Genomic DNA, 21,984 nt, shown 5'->3' on the forward strand with positions numbered 1-21,984 from the left:
TACAAATGTAGAATGAAAATATCTTTTAGTAAAATGTTAGCATGCTGTACTTGGAACAGATGCCACATTAATTCAAAAGAGAGCCCAGAAAATGTGGCAACTTTACGATGTCAGTGGGGGGAGCTGCGTAGTTCCTCTTCTCATTGTGTCAAGTTCTCAGCACCTCTAGGTCCAGTCCTCTTCTTCTGTATTTATTTTTCTTTATATATAACTTGTTCATATACAGATCTTAAATCCATGCTCATTTTTATTTATGTAATGAAATACATGGTCATAGTAATAGATATTAGGGTGAAAAGCCCAGTAACTTGTAATGCATCAGTAATGATTTTTATTTTAAATATGTGTATGAAAATATTCAGAATTTGAGGTAAAAATGGATTTTTCTCTCACCTTTCAAGGCACATTTATGATAATAAGGTAGTCTAAGAATTGAGACTTTCAAAGAGGGCTATGCTTTTTTTTTTTTTTTTTTGAGGCCCATCCTTTTTTGAATGTAAAATTTGGACAAGTTACAAAACTATGAGAATTTTGCATTTTTTTCTCATTTAAATTTGTAGTTATCATTGGACATTTGTTATGATTTTTAAGTAGCTTAGATTCATTCATTCCTTTTGTGGTATTTTTTTATGGTGTTTGGGAAGAAGAAAGGGTGTTGGAAGGGTACTACTGTACACACTTGGATACTTGCAGAATGACATTCATTTTATAGGAGATTGCAGTGGGACATCTCTGACTTGTCTGTTCCTTGCAGTGCATGGTTGCTGTGGGTCTGAGTGTGGAGAGAGATGGGCGAGGGGCCCTTAACCAGATTTACAACGTGCCACTTCCTGAGCAGCGCAGTGATCTAATCACCAGGGGCATATCCTTTGAGCCTATAAAGAAGTCTGCTGGGCATGCTTAGAAGAGTACTACTACTTTTCTCTTACTTCGTGGAAGCACGAAGGCTTACAATTTAGTAATTTTGTTGGAAAGGTGAAAAGTTTTGCTTTTATGCAATTCAGGTGAAGGAAGTTTTTAGCATGGAAGTAGATAAAGATCACTGGTTAAGTATCAGGTGGAGAGAGTTTGCATGGGCTCAGATAATGGCTTTGCCACTTTGCACTAGTTCTGTGATAATGGTTAAATCACTTCACCCTCTGTGCCTTTGCCTCTCTTTTCTTCGTACGTAAAATATAAATAAATAATGTACCCATAGCTTGAGGCTGTTATGAGGAATTCAAAAGTTAACGTATAAACTACGATAAGTTCTTGACACAGAATATGTACGAAAGAAATGGTTGTTAGGTATTAGAAGTTAACCTTAATTCTCAAGTCCTTTCTCTTGTCAAGGCCTAAGACAAATGTTGCATAGTGGGGAACGTGCCTGAGCTTTGTGATCTGACCCCTGGGTTGGAATCTCTGTACAACCACTTAAAGTTGAGTGTGTGACCTCAGACTGATTATTTACGTTCCCTTCCACAAAGATGTCTCTCATACCAAGCACTGTGCTCTTCATTTGGACTTCAGTTTCTTCATCTATGATATAGGGATGATAGTACCAACCTTCTAGGATTGATGTGAAGACAAGATGAGGAAATCTTAAGACACTTGATAAGGCAGTAGCTGCTGTTAGCATTGTTATGGTCATAGTCCCACTAGAAGATTATGGGGAAAGCGTGACTAAGGAACGGCTTAGCTGGAGGAGGGTTTTTACCCTGAATGTCATGGTGAGAAGAGGTATGGATGGGAAAAGTGTATCTAATGAGTTCTTGTCTGTGAAAGCTCTGGGAGAAATAGAAAATATGTGGGAATATGTCAGTTTTAACAGACTTTTAAAAATATCTCAGGGCATTTTATGCTTACTAAAAGTCTTAGTGATCTAAGCCTTTTTTTTTGCATCAACATAGTGATGTGGTTTACAATATGTCACTTAGCGTGGAGTCGCTGGTAGACTAGGCATTATAACTCAAAAGTCTGAAGTCCTAATCAGCTGGTAAGTCTCCTGGGTCAATTGCTTCAGATAAATCATGTATTTAACCCTTGAGAACACAGGGGATAACTAATAGAAACAATTGTAGAGGCATACAAATGCTTTCTAGTAACGATGGACATCATTTATTTGCTTCTGATTTTGGGCATTTTGCCTTTGAAATTTCCTCTCATCTGGTGCCTGGTCTTTTCTTATGGTGATTGTTATTTTCTTTCTATATTTAATTGTCATATGTTACCTATATGGAGCCTAGAAACTGGGCCTAAGAATAAGTTGATTATAAGAAAAGCTACTCTTTAAGTTTCTACCTTACAGAGATCTTAGAATTAAGACATTTTGGGGGAAAGTATTTGAGTTTTTAATATGTCCGTTCGTGTGCGTGTGTGTGTATCTATCTGGTAAGTAAAATCAGTAATTGAGGGAAGGGGAATGATCATTAGTGTGAAATTGAATTAATTTTATTTATTTACTACCAGTTTGGATCTGAGACTTTTTGATCTTTGTGGAGTTTTTTTCCCCTAAGATTCAACAAATGTATTGATAATAGCTTACCACAACACACTGAATATGGCATGTGGTACCACCAATGAGCATTTGAGTTAAAATAGAATAATAGCTCCTGTTAACTTTTTGTTCTTATTTACTCAACTGTACCAGTTTGTAAAGGCCTAGTAGGTGGATAGAAGCATTTACTAGATTTTATTTTGTCTGTGTTCTTAAAACGTTTCTGCTTTCTGAGCAGAAATTCCAAGAAATTTGTTTTGATAAAGTGCTGTACTTTAAGCTCAACAAGTATTTAAAAAATTAAACAATTTTATAGCAGACCATATGGTTTTCTTTCAATTAAAAAATGTAACATTACTTTACAATTGCTGGAGTGGTCAGTAAGTGAAGTTTTGTAGTTTTAGAATTAGCATAGTGATGCACAGTACTACGTTTTCTTTATGTAGGGCTTATAAAAGTTGGCTTCTCTTGGGCGAATGGAATTGTAGAAAGTTTAGAAGTGTATTTCATTTTAATAAATGCAGGAGTTAGAAATAGACCGTATGAGGTCTTTGGGGTTGATTTAAAGAATTGTACAATTTAGAAAATCAGTCGGTCTCTGCCCAGTTTGTAAAAGGTGGGACACTGATGCCAGGGCTGCACTCCTGTTAGATTTAGGTGGAAACCTGTGCGTTGTTAGCTGCTTCATAGAGGGATGCACCTCTACTGCGCATGCTCCCTCCATTGCCTTTCCTCTTCCCTGACTCGGCTTTGCCATCTCTCCTCTGTGTGCACTCTCCCACGTGGTGTTCATTACTCCCTCCAAAGCTGCTGCCCTCTCACTCTCTCTTAAAAACAAAACAAAACACTGTTGTAATTATTAGTTTTTAAGTTTTTTATTAAAAATTTTTAAATATTTATTTTTGGGGGAGAGAGAGCATGAGCAGGGGAGGGTCAAGAGAGAGACACAGAATCTGAAGCAGGCTCCAGGATCTGAGCTGTCAGCACAGAGCTTGACGCAGGGCTTGAACCCGTAGACCATGAGATGATGACCCAAGCTGAAGTCAAACGCTTCACTAACTGAGCCACCCAGGCGCCCCTAGAATTTTTCTTTCTTTACTTTGTAAAGTACACAGTGCGGCTGCGATGCCTTGTTTTTAGGCATTGATTGCGTTTCATTAGTTGGTAGTTGCAGACAGAGCTTTTCCTTTCCAGATTTCTCCTAGTGGTTTTAAACTGTTAACTGAACTGTTTTGGTAAGAAAAGTAAAACTTGGAACTTAGCTGTGGTTAAATGTTAATGGCTATATTGGATTTAAATTCAGAGGCTTCTAAGATCTATCCAAGGCATTCTATCTATTATATATATATTAAATATCAAAAATATTTGAGAAAAGAGTTTTAACTTTGTAGGATTTTTAAAAACCACTTTTTATGGAACTTTAAAAACATGCAAAAGCACAGTGAATAATATTAGCAAACCCTACATACCTCTTAACCCAACTTCAACAGTTACCATTTTGCCAATGTTTACAGTATGTGAAACATACAAGGAAAGTAACTTTATGTTTTTAAAATATGCAGTAAAAGTAGATCTGTTGGTATACTGGAAAAAATGTATATGAGAATGTTAACTCTTTTCATGCATTGTAAATTTAATACTGGTAGTCACATGTTAGGATAATACTGCTTTCATTTGTCTTTTAACTTATTAAAGATGTCAGCCACTTTTGCTAGAAAGATTTTAGTTTTCTTACCCCTTCTGTCTTTAGAAACTCAGGATTATTAGTTTTGAATTTACTATTCGTATTAATTTCATTTCATTTTATGTACACTTTCCTATTGGCAACTTTTGTATGGGCTACCAGTAATGGTCTTTTCTAGAGTATGTAGGGGAACTTAAAAGTTGGAAATGCCTGAATCTTCTCTGCAGTTTATCTTTTTAATGTTCTTTTTCTGTTTTCTCTGGTTCTGCTACTTCATCTGCATGTATGTATCTGTCAACTAAGGAATACATGTTACAACTTGTAAAATAGTTTGTTGAGGAGGGAATTTTGATTATCTGCTATCCTAGACCTGATAACAGTGATTAGGAACTTAAGTTATTTGCTCCCTTGTTCACTTCTCTTTGGAGTAGTAAGTTGTGTGGTGCCTGCAGTTCTGGGGCCTGTTCATTTCTAGTCACTGCAAGGTGATGGTAGCCTTATTTCTGAATTTCCTTGCTTTTATTAGTTTAAATTAGACCCATAGGAGTAATTATTCCACCCCAATGCATGAGGAAGCATAGTCATTGGGTGTTGTGCATCTAAACCCCCGTGCAGTGCCTTGAAAAGGTATCTTTAATGTTATGATGCTGTTTGGCATGTTTAGTTTAGTGCAAGGAGTGTACTTATTTAATAGGACCATTAATAAGCTTCCTTCACACCAAAGATATATTTTTAAAAATTATACTTAAAGACGACTTCGTAGTATTCCCTGGTAGAGTTCATCTGGAGCAGCAAAATCTTTCTAAAATAAAACTTATTCCTTTAACCGGTATTCATTTAAGTGGGTTTCTCTGTACTTGGTTTCCATGGAAATAGCGAATAGCTAACGTTATTTATAAGGTGGAAGTAAAATAGGGTGCCTAATGGGACCCCATGCTGCTCTGATGAAGAGACTTAGGAAAAAAAATCCATGCTCATGGGATTTTTTTTTTAAACAAGGTTAATGGAAGCCCTGATTTCAGTCTTCTGTAACAGAACATATTTTTGGTTTTAAAGGCTAGCGTTAATATCAAGCAAACTTCTGTGTGTGTGTGTGTGTGTGTGTGTGTGTGTGTGTGTATTGCTTTCACTTTCAACTTTTAGGACCACTTACTTATCAGCATGATTGAGGCTTTATGTTTCAGACTCGTGTTTCTTTGTGGTTTTTGTTTCAAAAGTTGAAATCTCCAGCATATTATAGCATTTTCAATTTCTCATTGACATTTCAAAGTGCAGATAAAAAGCTAAATATTCATTAATGATAGCAGCTGTGATAAAGAATCAATATGTTAGACTACATAGGTTTTTTTTTTTTTTAACATGAATGTTACGGAACCATTTTTAGTTTTCAGGCCTTAAGTCAGAGTTCTCTTTTATTTGTGTTGTGGAGCTAAACCTGTGTAGAGAGAAAAGATTCTCATTTTCTCTTGGCGTTAGAAACAGAGCAAATCTTAATTTCTCTTTTTCTTTCTTTCTCTTTCTTTCTTTTTTTTTTTTAAAGGATTGTTGCCAAAGCATTTTAATTGAAATAAATGTTAATTCTTTTAGTCTTTGAACATGGATATGGAGTAAACCTTGCCTTTTTCCTCATTTCTTAGGTAAGGCCTACTCTTAGTTTTCTAGGCCTACAGCAAAGCCTTGAATTTCTTAAGCCCCTTCAAGTGAAAGAATATCATTCTCTTTGTGTTTGTGTTTGTGATTGGGGTGTGTGTGTGTGTGTGTGTGTGTGTGTGTGTGACTAATTTTTCTATAGCCTGAAAGGCACCTGCTCATTTTCCAGGCTGGTGAGTACAGCATTGCTATATTGAGAAGTGAGGCAGTATGGAACACAATAAGGTGCTATAATTTTTATTTAGTTAATTTTGGTTGTCCTTGGCAGCTTGTGATTGTTATCCGTTTGTCTGGAAGTACTCTGTGATTATTCCTGGCTATCAGTGCAACAGGAGTTTTCTTCTGTGTTTTAAAAGCAAGGGTTATGGTGTACTTAGGGCTCCGTCAGGGGAGGAGTTTTGTTTTGTTTTGTGTGTGTGTGTTTCTTTGAACAAGCTTCTGGCTATCGTTGGACTTACTGTGCTCTGATTTTTTAAGAATTTTGTTGTCTTAATCCTGTTGAATTTTTGCGTGAGGTATTTTCTCTCTCCAGCAATTCACTAGTTTCTTCTGTGCACATTGGTTGGTGCTATTTTATAAAATTTATTCAGTGTGTCAGTTGTTTTAGTTTAGCCTTTTGTTATATATTTTTAAAATCAAGTGTTTACCGGTGCCCTTCCTTAGTGACTTTTATTTGAATTATCTTTGTGCTTTAGAGACATAGGAGTTTGGGTCTATTATCCCGTTTCTGAGAGAACAAGTCCCAGTAGTTGAGTTAGTGCAGTAGACAGGATTTGCATAGATGCAGTGCTGGGCATTGACCCTCCTCCTTGGTGCTCATGGTTTACACCCGGAACTCCCAGTAGTGTTCATAGGAGACACTTGCTTAAATCCCTGTACACCGGCATAAACCCAGACTCTTTTGTCATGTCTTCTAGATAGCTGAGTTGGTTTTTTTTGTTGTTGTTGTTGATGGCAAGAGTTTTGGTCCTGGGGTTAACCGATTATTAAGATAAGAGTTTGCGTTATCTTGGGATATGGGGTGATTTACTAAGTCTGATCTGTAATTAAGAAGTTTATGTTATGATTAGACTCTGCAAACATTTACAGCTTTGTGAGCTGTGGAAGCTTGTGAATGAGGATTTTTGTACTTTATAGCATGATGAAGCAAGATTTCCTCTTTCCATTTATTTCTTGTACTTCTCAGCTACGAAAGAAATAATTTTACAGGTTTTTATATCTATTGCAAGACGACTTGGTAAAAGTTATTTTTTTATTTGTAAGCCTTCCCATAGTTACTCTCTGGCCTCTTAAGTCTTTTGTCAGCTAATGTTGCTCACATTTTTCAAGCATATAGAAGCTAATAACGTGCACTTTCTTAGCGCTTGGACATTGCAATCACTGGTCAAGTATTAGAAAATCACTGTTTACTGTGCCTATCTGTGAATTGTGGATTTTTATTACTTTATTTATGCACGGTCTAATGGAAGGATTCCTAGATGAGAGCAGTAAATCTGGGTTTTATGCTGGGATTTGCCTCCTGCTATCTTTGTAGCTTTTGGCTGGTCATCTAGACTTCTTGGAATTGCTGTGGAATGAAGGAATGGATTTGGTACTCTGGGGTGTCCATTCTCGCTGTAGGCTATTTGAAGTCTGACTTTCCTAGTACTGAAGGAAACAGAGGACTAGAAGGCAATGATACCTCTTCCTGGCTGCCCCAGACTATTCTGGAGGAAGTTAAAAAAATGCAGGTATCTGGTCCCTAAATCAGAGGTCATGAATTCAGAATTATTAAGGGCTGTGAATTTATGTATTTTTTGAAGTTTTAGAGTTGTCCTGATCAAGGTTTGAGAATGACTTGTACAAGGCATCATTTCTACTCTAGTTGTGTGTGTGTGTGTGTGTGTGTGTGTGTGTGTGTGTGTGTGCGCGCGCAGTCAGGGAGATAAGACCTATAAGTTACAATGTGAGACCATATGTGGTTAAATTGTAAGATGAATGTGAGTGATGATAAGCTATCCAGGATTTCAAACAGAGGAGTCACTGGCATTTGGGATGGTTATAGGAAAGGCCTCCATTTATCACTGAGTGTTTATCTGGACCTGAATGACTGGCTGAGATTTGGCTAGGTGGAGAGAAGGTAAAAAGGATATTGTTGGTAGAAGAAAGAACATCCTCACAGTAAGTTTGGGGACAATTGTCTGATGACTGTCTATTGACAGTTGTAGTGTTTACTTTAGTATTCTGCTCCTGGAACTGCTGTAGATTTCCTAAACATTTTGAAGGAGTGTGCCGGGAAGATATTTGATAGAAGAGAGTGTTCCAGTCACGGGGATACCAAGTAGAAGAGCCTTGAGAAGGGAACTTGTTTGGAGTTTTTGAAGTACAAAAAAGAGGTCAGTATGGCTGGAGCAGATTAAGCAGTGAGGAGGGGAGAACAGATGAGGTCTGAGAGTAGCAGAGGCCCAAATCACTTTGAGTCTTGAGGGCCATTAAAATTTCTGTTAATGTTTTTTTAAAATTTATTTTTGAAAGACAGAGCATGCATATGTGGAAATAGGGGAGGGGCAGAGAGAAAGGGGGACAGAGGATCTGAAGCAGGCTCTGTGCTGACAGCAGAGAGCTGAATCATGAGCCATGAGATCATGACCTGAGCCGAAGTTGGACGCTTAACCTACTGAGCCACCCACCCTCTTGTGGGCCATTTTAAGGGACTTAAGCTTTTTTTCTGAGTATGATGAGAAGCCGCTGGAGGATTTTGAATAGAGGAGTGACCAAATCTGTCTTGGATTTTGAAAAGGCACTCTGGCTGTTGAGAAAATAGATTGTAGCAAGACAAAGATGGAAGTGGTGAAGGAAGTTAGGAGGCTATTGTAACAATCTAGGGTGAAAGATGATGGTAGATTGGATGAGGCTGTAGTGGAGTTGACACAAATGGTCAAAGTCTGTGTATTTTGAAGGTAGAGGCAAGGTGGTTGGCTGTTAGATTGGATTTAGGATGTGGAAAAAAGAAAAGTCAATTATCACTTTAAGGTTTTGTCCTGAAGGGGCCACGGTAGTCAGGAATTTAGTTTTAAACTTATTGAGCTTGAGAAACCTATTTGACAAATATTGAGTGGGCAGTTGGGTATAGGAGTTTGGAATTCAGGGGAAAGGTCTGAGCTGAGATAAAAATTTGGGAGTCACCAGTGTACAGATCCTTTTATAGCCATGAGAGTGGGTGAATTACCTAACAGGAAGAATTCCAAAAACTGAGCCCTGGGGCAGTTCAACATTTTGAGGTCTTGAGAGATGAGAACAAACCAGCATATGAAATGCAGAAGAGTGGTGAGAGAGATTAGGAGGAAATCAAGATCAGGTGGTGTCCTGGGAGTCAGGAGAGAGTTTCAAGAAGGAAGGAATGATCAACTGGATCAAATACTACTGATCAAACATGGAAGTGAGGGCTGAGACTTTTCTGTTGGCTTTAGTAATGGGAGGGAGCAGGGGGAGGTCATTGGTGATCTTAATAAGAATAGAAGGAGGCCAAACCCCTAATGGAGTGAGTTCAGTAGAGGATGAGAAGGGAGGAACTAGAGAACAGTGAGTATAGTTAACTCTTTCTGGGAGTTTTGCTATCAGTGGGCACATAGACGTAAGGCAGTAACTAGAGAAGGATATGGAGTCAAGGGAGACGGGAGACTTTTTTTTTAAGATGGAAGAAACAAAATGATCCTAGTGAGGGGTAAATTGATGCTTCTTGAGGGGAGAAGTGCTAGAATGTCCATGAGAGAGTAAGATTCAGAGTGATGGGGGGATACAGGGATGATTATGATAATGGGACCTAAAGGACTAAATTTCATTAAAATGCAGGATTCTGCTTTTCCTTTTGAGCACTTACTTGCATTTAAATTTATTTCAAACTTATTATGCTTTCTGTTGGAAGTTAGGAAGGACAGATAAAAAGCAGTAAAACTTATTGTATATAAAATTAGTGTATCAGCTTGGTGTAGTAGAGGAGAAGAGATTGAATCTTCTGCGTAAGGTGACATTTTAAAGTGTCTTTGAATGACAATTATCTGTGCTATTCTAGTCCCTTATCAAAATTTATGATTGAGCACAGACTATAAACTTAATTGTTCGAATTTGTAGTGGGATGAATTTTAGCCTAATTTAAAACGATCTAATGTTAAACCTTTTTTTTCTGTAAAATTTGTCTATTGTTTTATATTTTTCATATACAAAGGTTTAGGTATTTTTACAAAAGGTACTTAAGTTGTTATTAATCACCTTTGATTTATTGATGATATTTTACATTTTACAACCATATTAGAAATCTGAATGATTCATTTCTTTACCAGCTCTAATTAAAGCAGCTCCCTGTGAAGTTCTGGAGAGGTGAACCATCTTCAGTTTGCAAAAAATCATGGGAAGTTATGTTAGCAAGATAAAATTCATCTGTAAAAGCAAAGATAATTCTATTTAGTCCAACTTAACATGTTTTGAGTGTGTTTTTTAAGAACAAATCTGTATTTGAAAAATTTAAGCAGATATGGTTCAAAGTTTTTACTACCTTAGCTATGTGTCAAGAGTATGTGAAAAACAAATTAAGTGGACTTTAAATCAGCTTAACATGAGGAAATCAAACTTACATTTCAGACTTAAATACATTTTGCATATAGATAGTGATAAAATACACATTTATATATAACTTTTTTGTTTACTCTTACTAAATTATAGAAATAAAATCTTTTCTTTTTCATCAGTTTCCAAATGGTAGTTGATCAGAAGAAACACTTTGATCGTTGTGATGCACAGTTTTGAAGAATCACTAGTCTAAAAAAATTAATTGACTTTTTTGGGGGTATCTGAACCTCTTTGCAAATCTTAGTAAAGCTGTGGGTCCTCTTCCCAGAATTCTTATACATACAGAACTTAGCATATAGTATTGTAGGGTTGGCAAACGCCTCTGAAGCCCATTCATGAGGATCCCTTGGGCATAAAGTTTTAAAACCTGCCCTCATAGCTTAATTTTTCCTCAAAACTTTATATGGCAACTTTTCCAAAAATATTTTGCCAGTATTTACTATAGTTTGTTTCTTAGAAGTGTTACTGCTGCGCCTGGTTAAGAAGCAGTGAGGTCTAGTGGAAAGGCCGGCTCAGTCAAAGGAATCTCTGAGTCTGTACGCTTTTGTCCAGCTTTATAACCAATTGGTGTGTGACCTTCGGGGAAGTGACTTAACCTCGCAGGCTTTGATTTCCTATGTGATATCTGCAGTCCCTGCACGCAGTTTTATGAGCATTTTTATGATATCATGGCTTCATGATCTCATGGTAAAATTCTTTATCAATTTGGGATTAACTCTGCTATTGATTTTTGGAGAAAATGCCCTAGAGATAAAGTGTACATCCATTGTGTCTTTGTACTAAATATGACTTTTCAGAAGAGTTGATGTGACTCTACTTTCTCAAATGCCATTATGAGTAAAAGTAAAAATCCCAATTCTATCCTGATCACTTTGAATTTCAACATATTTTATATGTTCTGGTTTTAAACCATTGTTATATGTGTTGGAATTGTCATTTTCAATTCTGTGGCTTGTTTTTTTCATTCTCTTAATGGTGTTTTTTTGGTGAACGGAAGTTCTTAACTTAATACAACATATCAATTTTTTCCCTTTTATTATGTTTTAAAATGGTAACATCTCTACTGTTTTATCCAGAGTCATTCATTTAACAAATAATGCTGTGGGAATTTGAGGCATAAGAAATTATCACCAGCATGAAAGAGCTAATAAGAAAGGTTTAATAGGGAAAATAAGTCAAGAGTTAAGAGTCCACAGTCAGTTTGTTTGTTTAACAAATAGTAATCAGGTATTTACTATGTGCCTGGTACTGTTCTGAGTAGTACACATCCTGTAGGGTACTATCTGGAATGTTAAGAAATCCTTTTTTTAATGGAGCTTTATTGACTTATGTGACCTGTCAGTTTTGGTTGCATAGCATAATGACTTGATGTGTGTGTGTATTATGAAATGATTACCACAGTAAATTTAGTTAACATCTAAACTTTATTTAACATTTAGTTAACCCACAGTTACAATTTTTTTTTTACTTGTGAGGATCTGCTTTTTAATAACCACATCATTCTACAGACCTTTGCATGATTTTTCTTTTGGTTGAAGTCATTTTAATCTTGGTGATTAAAATAGCCATTTATATGGACTTGAGAACTTTGAGAAATACTGCTGCTAAAGAAAAGGCAGGATAAAACGGCAAATTGAATCTTTTTTGGAAATGAATGTTAACTGTATGACTTGGGGCCCTTTTAAATTATCTTACTGTATGTTCGATATGATGGTACACGATTAAGTAAAAATTTATGATCTGCATGACAAGATTTTTGAAATATCCCTTGAAATGAGAACACTACTGGAGTAACAGTCAGCAAAAATACTGTGTTTAAACATAAGGAAGTTGTAGAACATGGCATGTGGAATTTAATTTAACTTAACACTAAAATGTTAGGAGAAAAGTTTTAATTTTTTGTTTCCTAATTTTTTTTAACTAAAAAAGAAGTTTGGGGTGGGGAAGAGTTAAAAATAAACAGTGTAGCCTGACTTGACTTTTTTAACTATGAAGTCAGCTTAATGGAGTTTAGTTACTCTTTAAAAAAACACAGTTGATAAAAGCATCCTTGAGCATTAGATTGAGATTCCAAAACCTTAATTTTCTTTCTGGCTCTATCACTGATTAAACATGTGGCATAGAGAAAGGCACGTTTGTGTTGTATGGTTTAGAGTCTAAAGCGGTGAGACTTGAAAGATGTGAATGAAAAGTTTAATTGAAATTACGAAGATATGGTCGTCAATGATGTCAATATTAAATCCTTGTATCAGACAGGTCCATTTTGAGGTTAATTGAAAAAAAGCCTGTTAAATAGACCAAATTAAGGGCCAATGATGTTAGCTTCGTTTGTTAGTATAAAGCAACGAACAGTGAAGGAACAGTGAAGGCCGTTTGTTGGAGCTGAGCCTGTGTTTGTGTGTTATTTAGATGAGGTGCCTTTTATTTCCGTGTGTCTCTTAGGAAAGAGAAACTCAACTACTTTTCCTTGGCTTGAAAAAACTGTGGGAAAGTGAAAAATGGAAAATTAGAGTTTTAACTGCCTTTGAAATTTTTCCTTGCTGTGAAAACTCTCTCTCTTCCCGTTTTGGGGGTGGGGGGTGGGATTGGCTAAGGCTTTGTAGATTTTTGTGTGTTTTGTTTTTTCTTCTTAAAATCTGATAGAAATCTTTAAGTCTTCAGCTTCTGATGACATGTCATAAATCTGTGTTTGTAGTCTAATTCCGTTTTCCCCTTCTTCTGCTGTAGGGAGCAAGAGAGTTGAAGGAGAGCCAGTTTCCCCAAAATTGGTAAGTACTTTCTTGAGGCAGGCCTAGTGTGCCTGATACTGGTTGGGTAATAATTCAAATGTTCAGTGATTTTTGGTTTTTTTGTTTTTTTTTTTTTTTTTTGCAAAAAAGCTTTCTCCCAGAAATGAGACTTTACTGTTTGCACTGAGTGAAAGTGAATTTTTGTCTAATTTCACATAGCTATATCTCAAATGCATTTGTGTTTCTAATAATACTGCTAGGCTTGCATGTTCCTATATTTGATAACCTGTTAAAACGTGAAGGTCCCCTTTGCCAAAAATGCCCTTAATGTGGTGGTTAGAGCTGAAAATTTTTAAAGTCAGGAATTTCAAAAGTTAAGGTTCCTATTGTGTTTTGTATACCTTAATACGCTGCTAAATTTGATGGCCTTAGTATATGTGCAAAATGGCTAGATTAATGTAACTATGGGAACCTTGACTTAGAAATTTGGGACTCTTAAGCATTTATATCCTTAAATTTAATGTTGGATTGGCTTCATGTCTGATAGTACATTTTCAGTGTGTGTTGTTTGTATAATTCCAAAGAGGAAAAAATAGAAAGAGAGAGAGTGAAATGTAGCAGTATGAGGGCATATAGGCAAACACATTTTCCCCTTAATATCTGCTTTAATATCTATTCTACTGGCTTATAAATCGTCACACTTCAATCACTTTTTTGAATGTCTAATTCAAGATTGCACATTGTACAGGGCAGTCTAGTGACTAAGGATCAAACAAATATTAACCTTATTTGGAAAGCATGTATTAAAATAAAAAAAAAAAAAAACCAAGAGAGCTGGAAAAGCATAGTTCCCTGACACAAGGTACTTCTTCTTTGTTTTTGTTTTTGTTTTTTAATTTCTCTCTCTCAAATCATAATTAACTTAGTGGCTGGAGTAGATATTTGGTTCAGGCTTCATTTTGATAATTTACTGTCCTTGAGGTGTTTCTTTTATCTTTTAGGGGTTGGGTTTTGAACATGAAAGGGAGGCATGTGAACCAGTTAACCTTAAATTTTACTACATTTTTATTCTACTTGCCTTTCCCTCATGGAACCCTTTTAAATAAATAATCAAGAACCTATAGCTCTTTTCTTTGAGATGTGATAGAAACACAGAATCTTAGAGAAGGGACCTTAAGGGTTTTCTCTTCCAGCCTTTTACCAGTATGGCAGTTTCTTCTATATCCCTGACAGATTCTTATTTGGGTACATATTGAATATTACATTAAAAAAAAGTGTAGCTCATTATTTTCTATAATGTATGTATACTGAGCAATTCTAGTTCCACGGAAATGAGTAAATATTATTGAGGTGGGGCGGGGGTGGGAAAAATGTTCTGTGGTCAAATTCTTTGGGAAATGCTGCGTTAAAGTTAAACAGGTTTCTTTACTGCAGGACTTCTCAGAACCTTTAATATGCTAATGTGCATTGTGAATCTCCAAGAGGGGGATATGATATGCAGCATTCTTGAATACTTCTAATGACAGGGAGCCCACTACCTCATAAGGTAACCCATTCCTTTTTTGTACAGCTCTAATCCTTAGCTCTTCCTTAAATTGATCTGAAATCTATCCTCCCGTAACTCCCACGTCTGTTAAATTCTTATTGGTTATGCTGAGACCACCAGACACTCTTGTGTTACTCTGTGTAGTAAATATTTATTTGATTCTGGTCAGGACTGTTTTTAATCATTAAATAGCATCCTAGTAAATGTGGCGACCAACTTGAAAATCTTGGCCTCATTGTCACTATGTTCTTAGACACTACACTCCAGCCTCCTTGATTCTGAATTTCTGTGAGTTTTAAAATTTACTTCCAGTGTTCTTGTTGTTGGATATAGTTGGTGTGATTTTAGTGGATGTGCTTGATTTCTGTAAAGAAGGGTAAGAAATAGAAGAATGTGTGTGTGTTGGCTAGGCCTAGGCCCGGGAGCCCGAGGTAGAAACTACATATCAGAGTGAACATTGGGTGGTCTCCAGGGAGAGACGCAGACCCTGCAGCGGACCTGCGAAGGAGAGGGTGCTGTTGGGAAACCCTGACTTGACCCTGTGTTGCAGTGATATGACCTGTGTAGGTACTCCTTTTCTTCTTCTAAGTGAGGACCTAGCCTCTCCCCTAAAACACCAAAGCACAGAGAGGAGAGCTATATATATTCAAACACACTCAGACATCACCATGCATCTAATTGTGTGTGTGCTTGTGTAGATCTCATCCAGTGGCTAGGAAGCATCAGTCTCACTAGCTGAGGTGATTTGATCAACAACTATTAATACCAAGATTTGAGCAGAGGAACCTTGGCAGCTTCAGAAGGGAGCCTTTGAAATCAGGATTGCCATGTTCTATGTGCAGTAGCATTTTCTGTTGACATGTGGAGTGTCATCCAAGAAATACCACCACAAAAATAAGAAAACAAGCATTGCATTGTTTTCTTAATATAATTTTTATTCGTATTAATAAATGTTAGTATTCTTTTTATTTTTTTTAATTAAAAAAATTTTTTTTGAGAGAGAGAGAGAGAGAGAGAGCATGAGCATGGGAGGGGCAGAGAGAGAGAGAGGGAGACACAGAATCCAAAGCAGACTCTAGCCTCTGAACTATTAGTACAGAGCATGACATGGGGCTCGAACTCACAAACCATGAGATCGTGACCTGAGCCAAAGTCGGACACCCAACTGACTGAGCCACCTAAGTGCCCCAGATGTTAGTTTTCAGTAAGTGTCACTAAAGAATTTTATTACTTTTAGTGTCTGTGATAATTTTTAGCACTATTATTTAAAAGTTAAAGATAATATTTTATCTCCTAGCATTCTAGATACACAGTAAGAAATGAGTAATTTGTACAAATTTGAAACTTAATACTTTAGTATTAGACATGTGACAAGTAAGGACAAATAGATCTGTCAAGACTTTCTACTTTTTTTTTTTTTAAGTAATCTTTACACCCAACGTGGGGCTCGAACTTAACAATTCTGAGTTATATGCGCTGAGTGAGCCAGTCAGGCACCCCAAGACTTCGCTTTTGATCTATGTATTACTCAAAATACTCTTTAGGTTTGATTAATTTTTTATGAAAGAACTAGAGGGGTGCCTGGCTGGCTCAGTCGGTAGAGCATGCGACTCTTGATCTCAGGGTCATGAGTTTGAACCCCATGTTGGCTATGGAGTTTACTTTTAATTAAAAAAAATAGTGGAATTTTATACCAACTGAATGAATATTTGGTATAGAGAACACTGAGCTGTCCATTTTTAGGGAATTCAATCTGAGAGTACAGTGTTTTATGGTCTTAATGTGAAAGAAAACTTGATAGATGACTTGGGTTTTGATTGGAAAAAGGTTTATACCAATTCAGGAACAGAGCAGTTTCTTAGAAGTCATTTAAGGGGTACGGCATTACTTCATCATCAGATTCCTAAGGAAAGACCTAGAGGTCACGTATCTCTACACAGAACTGTATCTAGTGCTCGCTTCAGCAGCACATATACTAAAATTGGAACAATACAGAGAGGATTAGCATGGCCCCTGCTCAAGGAGGACACGCAGATTCGTGAAGTGTTCCATGTTTTTAATAAGTCAGGCAGAGAAGAACAGATACCATATGTTGTCACTCACAGGTCTAACAGGAGAAACCTAATAGGAGACCCTGGGAATGGGAAAGGGGGGAGGAAAGTTGGGGAGAGGGAGGGAAGCAAATCATGAGAGACTTTTGAATGCTGAGCACAAACTGAGGGCTGAAGAGGGAGGGGGGAAGGGGAGGCGGGGGATGGTCCTGGAGAGGGGCACTTGTGAGGAAGGGCACTGGGTGTTATATGGAAACCAACTTGGTAATAAACTATATAAAAAAATCCATAAAAAAATTTAAAAAAATATTGGGGACATGAAAAAAAAAGAACTAGTAAAATAGAAGTCCCTTTCTCAGAGAATTGGAGAATAGGAAAGCCTACCTACAGACTTGTCAGCAGTATACTGTGTTGAGAAGTTTATTAAAAAGTTTGTGTGTATGAACAAAGGAGTTAAGTATGTTAGGAATAGTGTAGTACTTTGTAGTTTACGAAGGGTTTTCATAGAAGTTCATCCCTTTTATACTTCCTAACACTTTTATGAAGTAGATGATACTGTTCCCATTTTTCTGATTTAGAAGCAAACAAACAAATTAAAAACCCTGAGGCTAAGAGTGGTTACACAGTGAGAAAATGAAATCTGGTTGCTTTGTTTTTTTCTGGTTTGTTTGTTTGTTTGTTTTTGGGGGATAGTGTTCTTTTCCAGACATCACATCTTTTTTTTTTTTTTTTTTAGTGGGATTTGATTATTATTTTTGTTTTGTTGGTTTGTGGAGTTTTTACTTGTTCATGTTTTTGGTTTTTTGTTGTTTGAAGGTGAGAGGCTGCTAGGTGTCCCGGCAGTTTGACATGTACAGTGTTTAAGGTAACAGATGTTGATATTTTGTGTTAGGCAATCGCCCTCTCTGATGGTAGCATTTAGAGCTGCTGGATGCGAAAGCTGAAAGGCATTGGATCTCAATAAAGTGTGTCAATTACTGCTTTGTGAGTTTGTTTGGATTTACCTTGTAGCAACTGATTTGTTAGTTACAACTTACTGGAATTGGCCAAAATATGATAAATCATCATTTTACAAATTTAGCAAATAAAACCTTTTTTATGATGCTGTGAACTGCCCCCAAATAGTCTTCAGACGACAACGCATGTGTTGTCTAAGCCCCCAAAATATTTTTTAAAAGGATTTTATGTTATCTTGCCTTGTTTTTATAAGCTATAAATATATGAATATAATATGTTTCTTTAGGTTGAGACCAGTCTCTTAAAACTGCTATCTAGAAAGAGAACTTTTTGAAGAAGAAGGCTATAAAATGACTCTCCTAATCCTTCATAAGTTTTTTTATAACAGGTCACTAACTTTTTTAACCCTTCAGTGTTATTTTGAAATAAAATGAATAATTGGCATTTAGTCATCGCCAAATAAAATTTTGTGCCTCTCTGTGTCTCTAATAACCAGACAACAGTCTGATGAAGGAATAAAAGCTGTCAGCTCCTCATTAACTTGAGTTACAGGCTTCGTATCCTGCGAGGCACTCCTTGACATTTAGAGCCTTCAGGTTAAAGCCTGGTTTTACTTTTTCTTTTCCTGAACATTTTGTTTCATCACTGTCAAATTTTCTGAGGCTTTAGCAATCCTTACTTAATTTTTTAAATTTAAAAATAAGTGCATATTTTCTGTGGAAAAACTTTAAAACATCAGTATTTTGAAAAATTGAAAGTAAATAACCTTTAGTGCTACCGTCCCAAGAAAACCAGGAACAACTTATGAAAGTGCCACCTGACCAGATCTTGACAGCTCAGAGTATTCTTATTTCTACAAATCTTTGTCAGTTTGATAGACGAAACTTATCTTCTTAAAATATACATTAAATTTTTAAAATTTATTGTTTTTTGAAAGACAGACAGAACATGAATGGGGGAGAAGCAGAGAAAGAGGGAGACACAGAATGTGAAGCAGGCTCCAGGCTCTGAGCTGTCAGCACTGAGCCTGATGCGGGGCTCGAACCCACGAACTGTGAGATCATGACCTGAGCTGAAGTCAGACGCTCAACTGACTGAGCCACCCAGGCGCCTCTAAAATCTACGTTTCTATGATTATTGAAGATGGATGTTTTTCGTGTTTATTGGCTCTTCTTATTCTTCTGAGTTGCTTTTTCATATTTTAAAATTTAATTTGTGAACACTAATGTATAATTTATGTTTACCCTTTGTTGTATATATTATAAGTTTCTATATTGTAAATTCTCCGTGTTTTTAACCTGCCCTTTATTTCCAGAGTCTTTATGTTGAGTTGAAGTATGATGTTTTTTGTTACCATGAGTAAAATTAAATATGGCCTTTCTATTATTGAAAATACTCCTTTAACTTCAAAGTGATTCTTAATTTGACAAAAAATTATAAGGAATCATTTGTGGACATATTTTCTGACAGTTCCTTACACAAATTAATTCAACTAAATCAAGTACTGTTTTCAGGAAGAACTCTAATACATACAAGTTACAAATTCGAGTAGGGAGATTATTTTTAGTATTTAAAATTCAAGTGTGGGCACCTGGTTGGCTCAGTTGGTGGAGTGTGTGACTCTTGATCTCAGGGTTTTAAGATTGAACCACACATTGGATGTAGAGATAACTTAAAAACAAATCTTTATAAGAAAATAAAATTAGATTGATAGTATAGTTTTAACATTTGCTTTTATATATAAAGTAAACTTACATGACAGCAAAAACCTTATTACTTATTAGTCTTAGTAACTTCATAATTCTTATATTTATTACAGTTCCTTAGATTTTCTAAGATAAGTAGCTTAAAAAATGCTTTTGTAGTTTGTTCATCAAAATATGTCTCCTTTTCCAAATGATTTCCCCTAAACACAATGACTTTTTTGGTTGATAATTTTTTGGTTGTTATTATCATTGTACAATAATCCTTTCCTAGCCTCCATATATGTAAATTTGAAGGAATTTTACAATTTTTGAAACTTACTGTTTTTTAAGTTAGAGTATTTTGAGATTACGTAACATAGTACATAAATCCCAGGGGAGATATCGCCTGTGATGTTTTAAGTCTAGCGAGAGTAAGCAAATATAATGAAAATTAATGTTCACAAGAATATACTGTACAGTTAATGATTCCATTGTAACTGTTAAGTCAGGGAAAACTTAGGTTGAATATGGACTTGATTCATAGGTAAATAATTTTTGTAAAGTGTAAAGATTATGAATCTCATTGACATGGTTTAAATTCCTGGTTGTTCCTTTCCTCAGTTTGTAAGAATGCCGAAAAGCTGCTCTTACTACTACAGGTTTTAGAGCTACAAAGAAGAAAAGAGAAAGAAGTAAAGTTTAAATTTATTCTGGCAAAGCAAACTTCTGCTTTGGGAGGGCACCTACTATCAATGTCTAAGGCCACATTCAAGAAAAAAAAAAAGGGAAATTAGCTGTTGAATTAATTTCAGTTGTAGCAGTGATGAGCAGAGGAGAATGGGAAGGTTCACATTCACAGATCTAGACATTTGACACCATCCGCTTGCAGTTGTGCACACAGCCACCAGGGATGCACTGACAGGTTTGAAGAAGATGGTGTTCGTTGTCAAGCTGGAAGTGTCTAATCTATTGCTAGACCACCACCTCTATAGATATATTTTTTTAATAGGCCTGTCATAACTTTGTGGAAGGCACAGTTATGTTGCATTGTGTCTGTGTAAAGTATTAATTTGTTAAATGTAAACCTTTAAGTGATACTGTTTTGAGTTTTGTTTTCAAAATAGTATAAGAACCCATCCAGATGAAAGTAAACCCTGGCCTTCTTTGACCTCTGAGGGACCCTGAACTTTCCAGTTCACTCTGTGTGATTAAAAATGTATGACCCTGTTGTTATGTGTCTCTAAGGACAGTGTGTCCTGGATGGTTGTAGTCTCGCCCTTAGATTCCCAGCTCATCTAGGGGAGAAGTGGTCTTGTTCAGCTCTGTATCCTCAGAATGTGGTAGGTACTGCAGTGCTGAGCAGCTAAGCATGGTTAGATGCCTTCATGACCAGAGTATACCTCCCCCCCTCAATTTCTTACTTATTTGAAGTGTTCTGTAGAGGAATGTTCAAAGAATAAAATCCAGAAAGTTTTAATGCTAATACTATACAAAACCATTCATTTTGGAAAGAAATCTGTTTAGGAAATGTCATGCCCTGTGTTAGAATATCAAATAATTTTCAACTAATATAATTTATTTAATATGAATATTTTCTTTATGATCAAAAACATCTTATGATCTCTACAGCTGCAGTGAGAAGAGGAGTTTGTTATTTTAAACGGAGGCTGAAGAAACTGTAGACTTAGCAGACATAAGAGAAAGTGGAGAAGGTGGAGGATGGAGTTGCAGACTCTACAGGAGGCTCTTAAAGTGGAAATTCAGGTTCACCAGGTATGTTCCATTGGTGGCTTCTCCCACATTGTGTTACGAAGTAATGACTAAGATTAGCAAACTGTCCTGTCTCTGAATTTCAGTAGTTTTTAATCATATTTCAGACAGTTGTCCAAGAGCCATGTCATTGGCTTTTTATCACTGTATAACAAACTCACTGATAATACTTTTAAGAACTTTACTTCAGGGGCACCTGGGTGGCTCAGTCAGTTAATAAGCATCTGACGTCAGCTCAGGACATGATCTTGTGGTTTGTGAGTTCAAGCTCCATGACAGGCTCTGTGCTGACAGCTCAGAGCCTGGAGCTTGCTTTGAATTCTGTGTCTCCTCTCTTTGCCTGTCCACCTCTGTCTCTGTCTCTCTGAATATTAAAAAAAAGAATTAAAAAAAAGAACTTTAATAAAATATTCCTGACTTCCTTTCTAGAGAAAAGAATGGCATGGTTTTTTCATACGACAAAGGTGTCAAAAAAAAACCAACAACGCTTTTTTTCTTGTGTTTTGGTTCATCTGAAGAACTTTGTTCATGTGCCTTGACTTGTATATTTTAAGTAATGAGACATGTTTAAGTTAACTGCCATTTATACCAAAGTTTTTATGCATAACTCAGCTTTATGCCTTGATTCCAATCTCTAGTAAATAGAACATCACATGTTTAAATTTCACATTTCACAATTCTTACAATTTACCTCAAATACATAGGCTAAACAAACCTTAAAAGTATATAAGTAAAATTACATTTTTATGTTTATATAAAACAATAAAATAATGTTAAATATGTTTAATATATTTTTTATGTATAATACATCTTATTTCATTGCAACCCAGA

At 36.1% G+C, this 21,984-nt stretch overlaps 1 protein-coding gene and 1 non-coding gene across 15 annotated transcripts in view; both read left to right on the top strand.

The window, feature by feature from the left end:
- Positions 1-21,984, top strand: part of PHF21A (PHD finger protein 21A) — a 191,786-nt gene that overhangs the window by 14,584 nt on the left and 155,218 nt on the right. For 11 of the 14 annotated variants that reach the window (XM_029956081.1, XM_029956071.1, XM_029956082.1 and 8 more), the window contains 2 exons: positions 13,143-13,183; positions 21,013-21,156. In XM_029956081.1, the coding sequence (XP_029811941.1) occupies positions 21,103-21,156 (54 nt within the window). In that variant the 5' untranslated portion in view covers positions 13,143-13,183; positions 21,013-21,102. Of the gene's footprint in view, positions 1-13,142; positions 13,184-14,578; positions 14,691-21,012; positions 21,157-21,984 lie in introns of all 14 variants that reach the window. The other 3 variants (XM_029956072.1, XM_029956073.1, XM_029956074.1) reach the window with 1 other exon arrangement.
- LOC115272815 lies at positions 16,642-16,748 on the top strand. Its single transcript, XR_003900473.1, has one exon. It is a non-coding gene; the product is annotated as a U6 spliceosomal RNA (small nuclear RNA).

This window comes from Suricata suricatta, chromosome 11 (genome assembly GCF_006229205.1).
Source record: "Suricata suricatta isolate VVHF042 chromosome 11, meerkat_22Aug2017_6uvM2_HiC, whole genome shotgun sequence".
Classification (NCBI taxonomy): Eukaryota; Metazoa; Chordata; class Mammalia; order Carnivora; family Herpestidae; genus Suricata; species Suricata suricatta.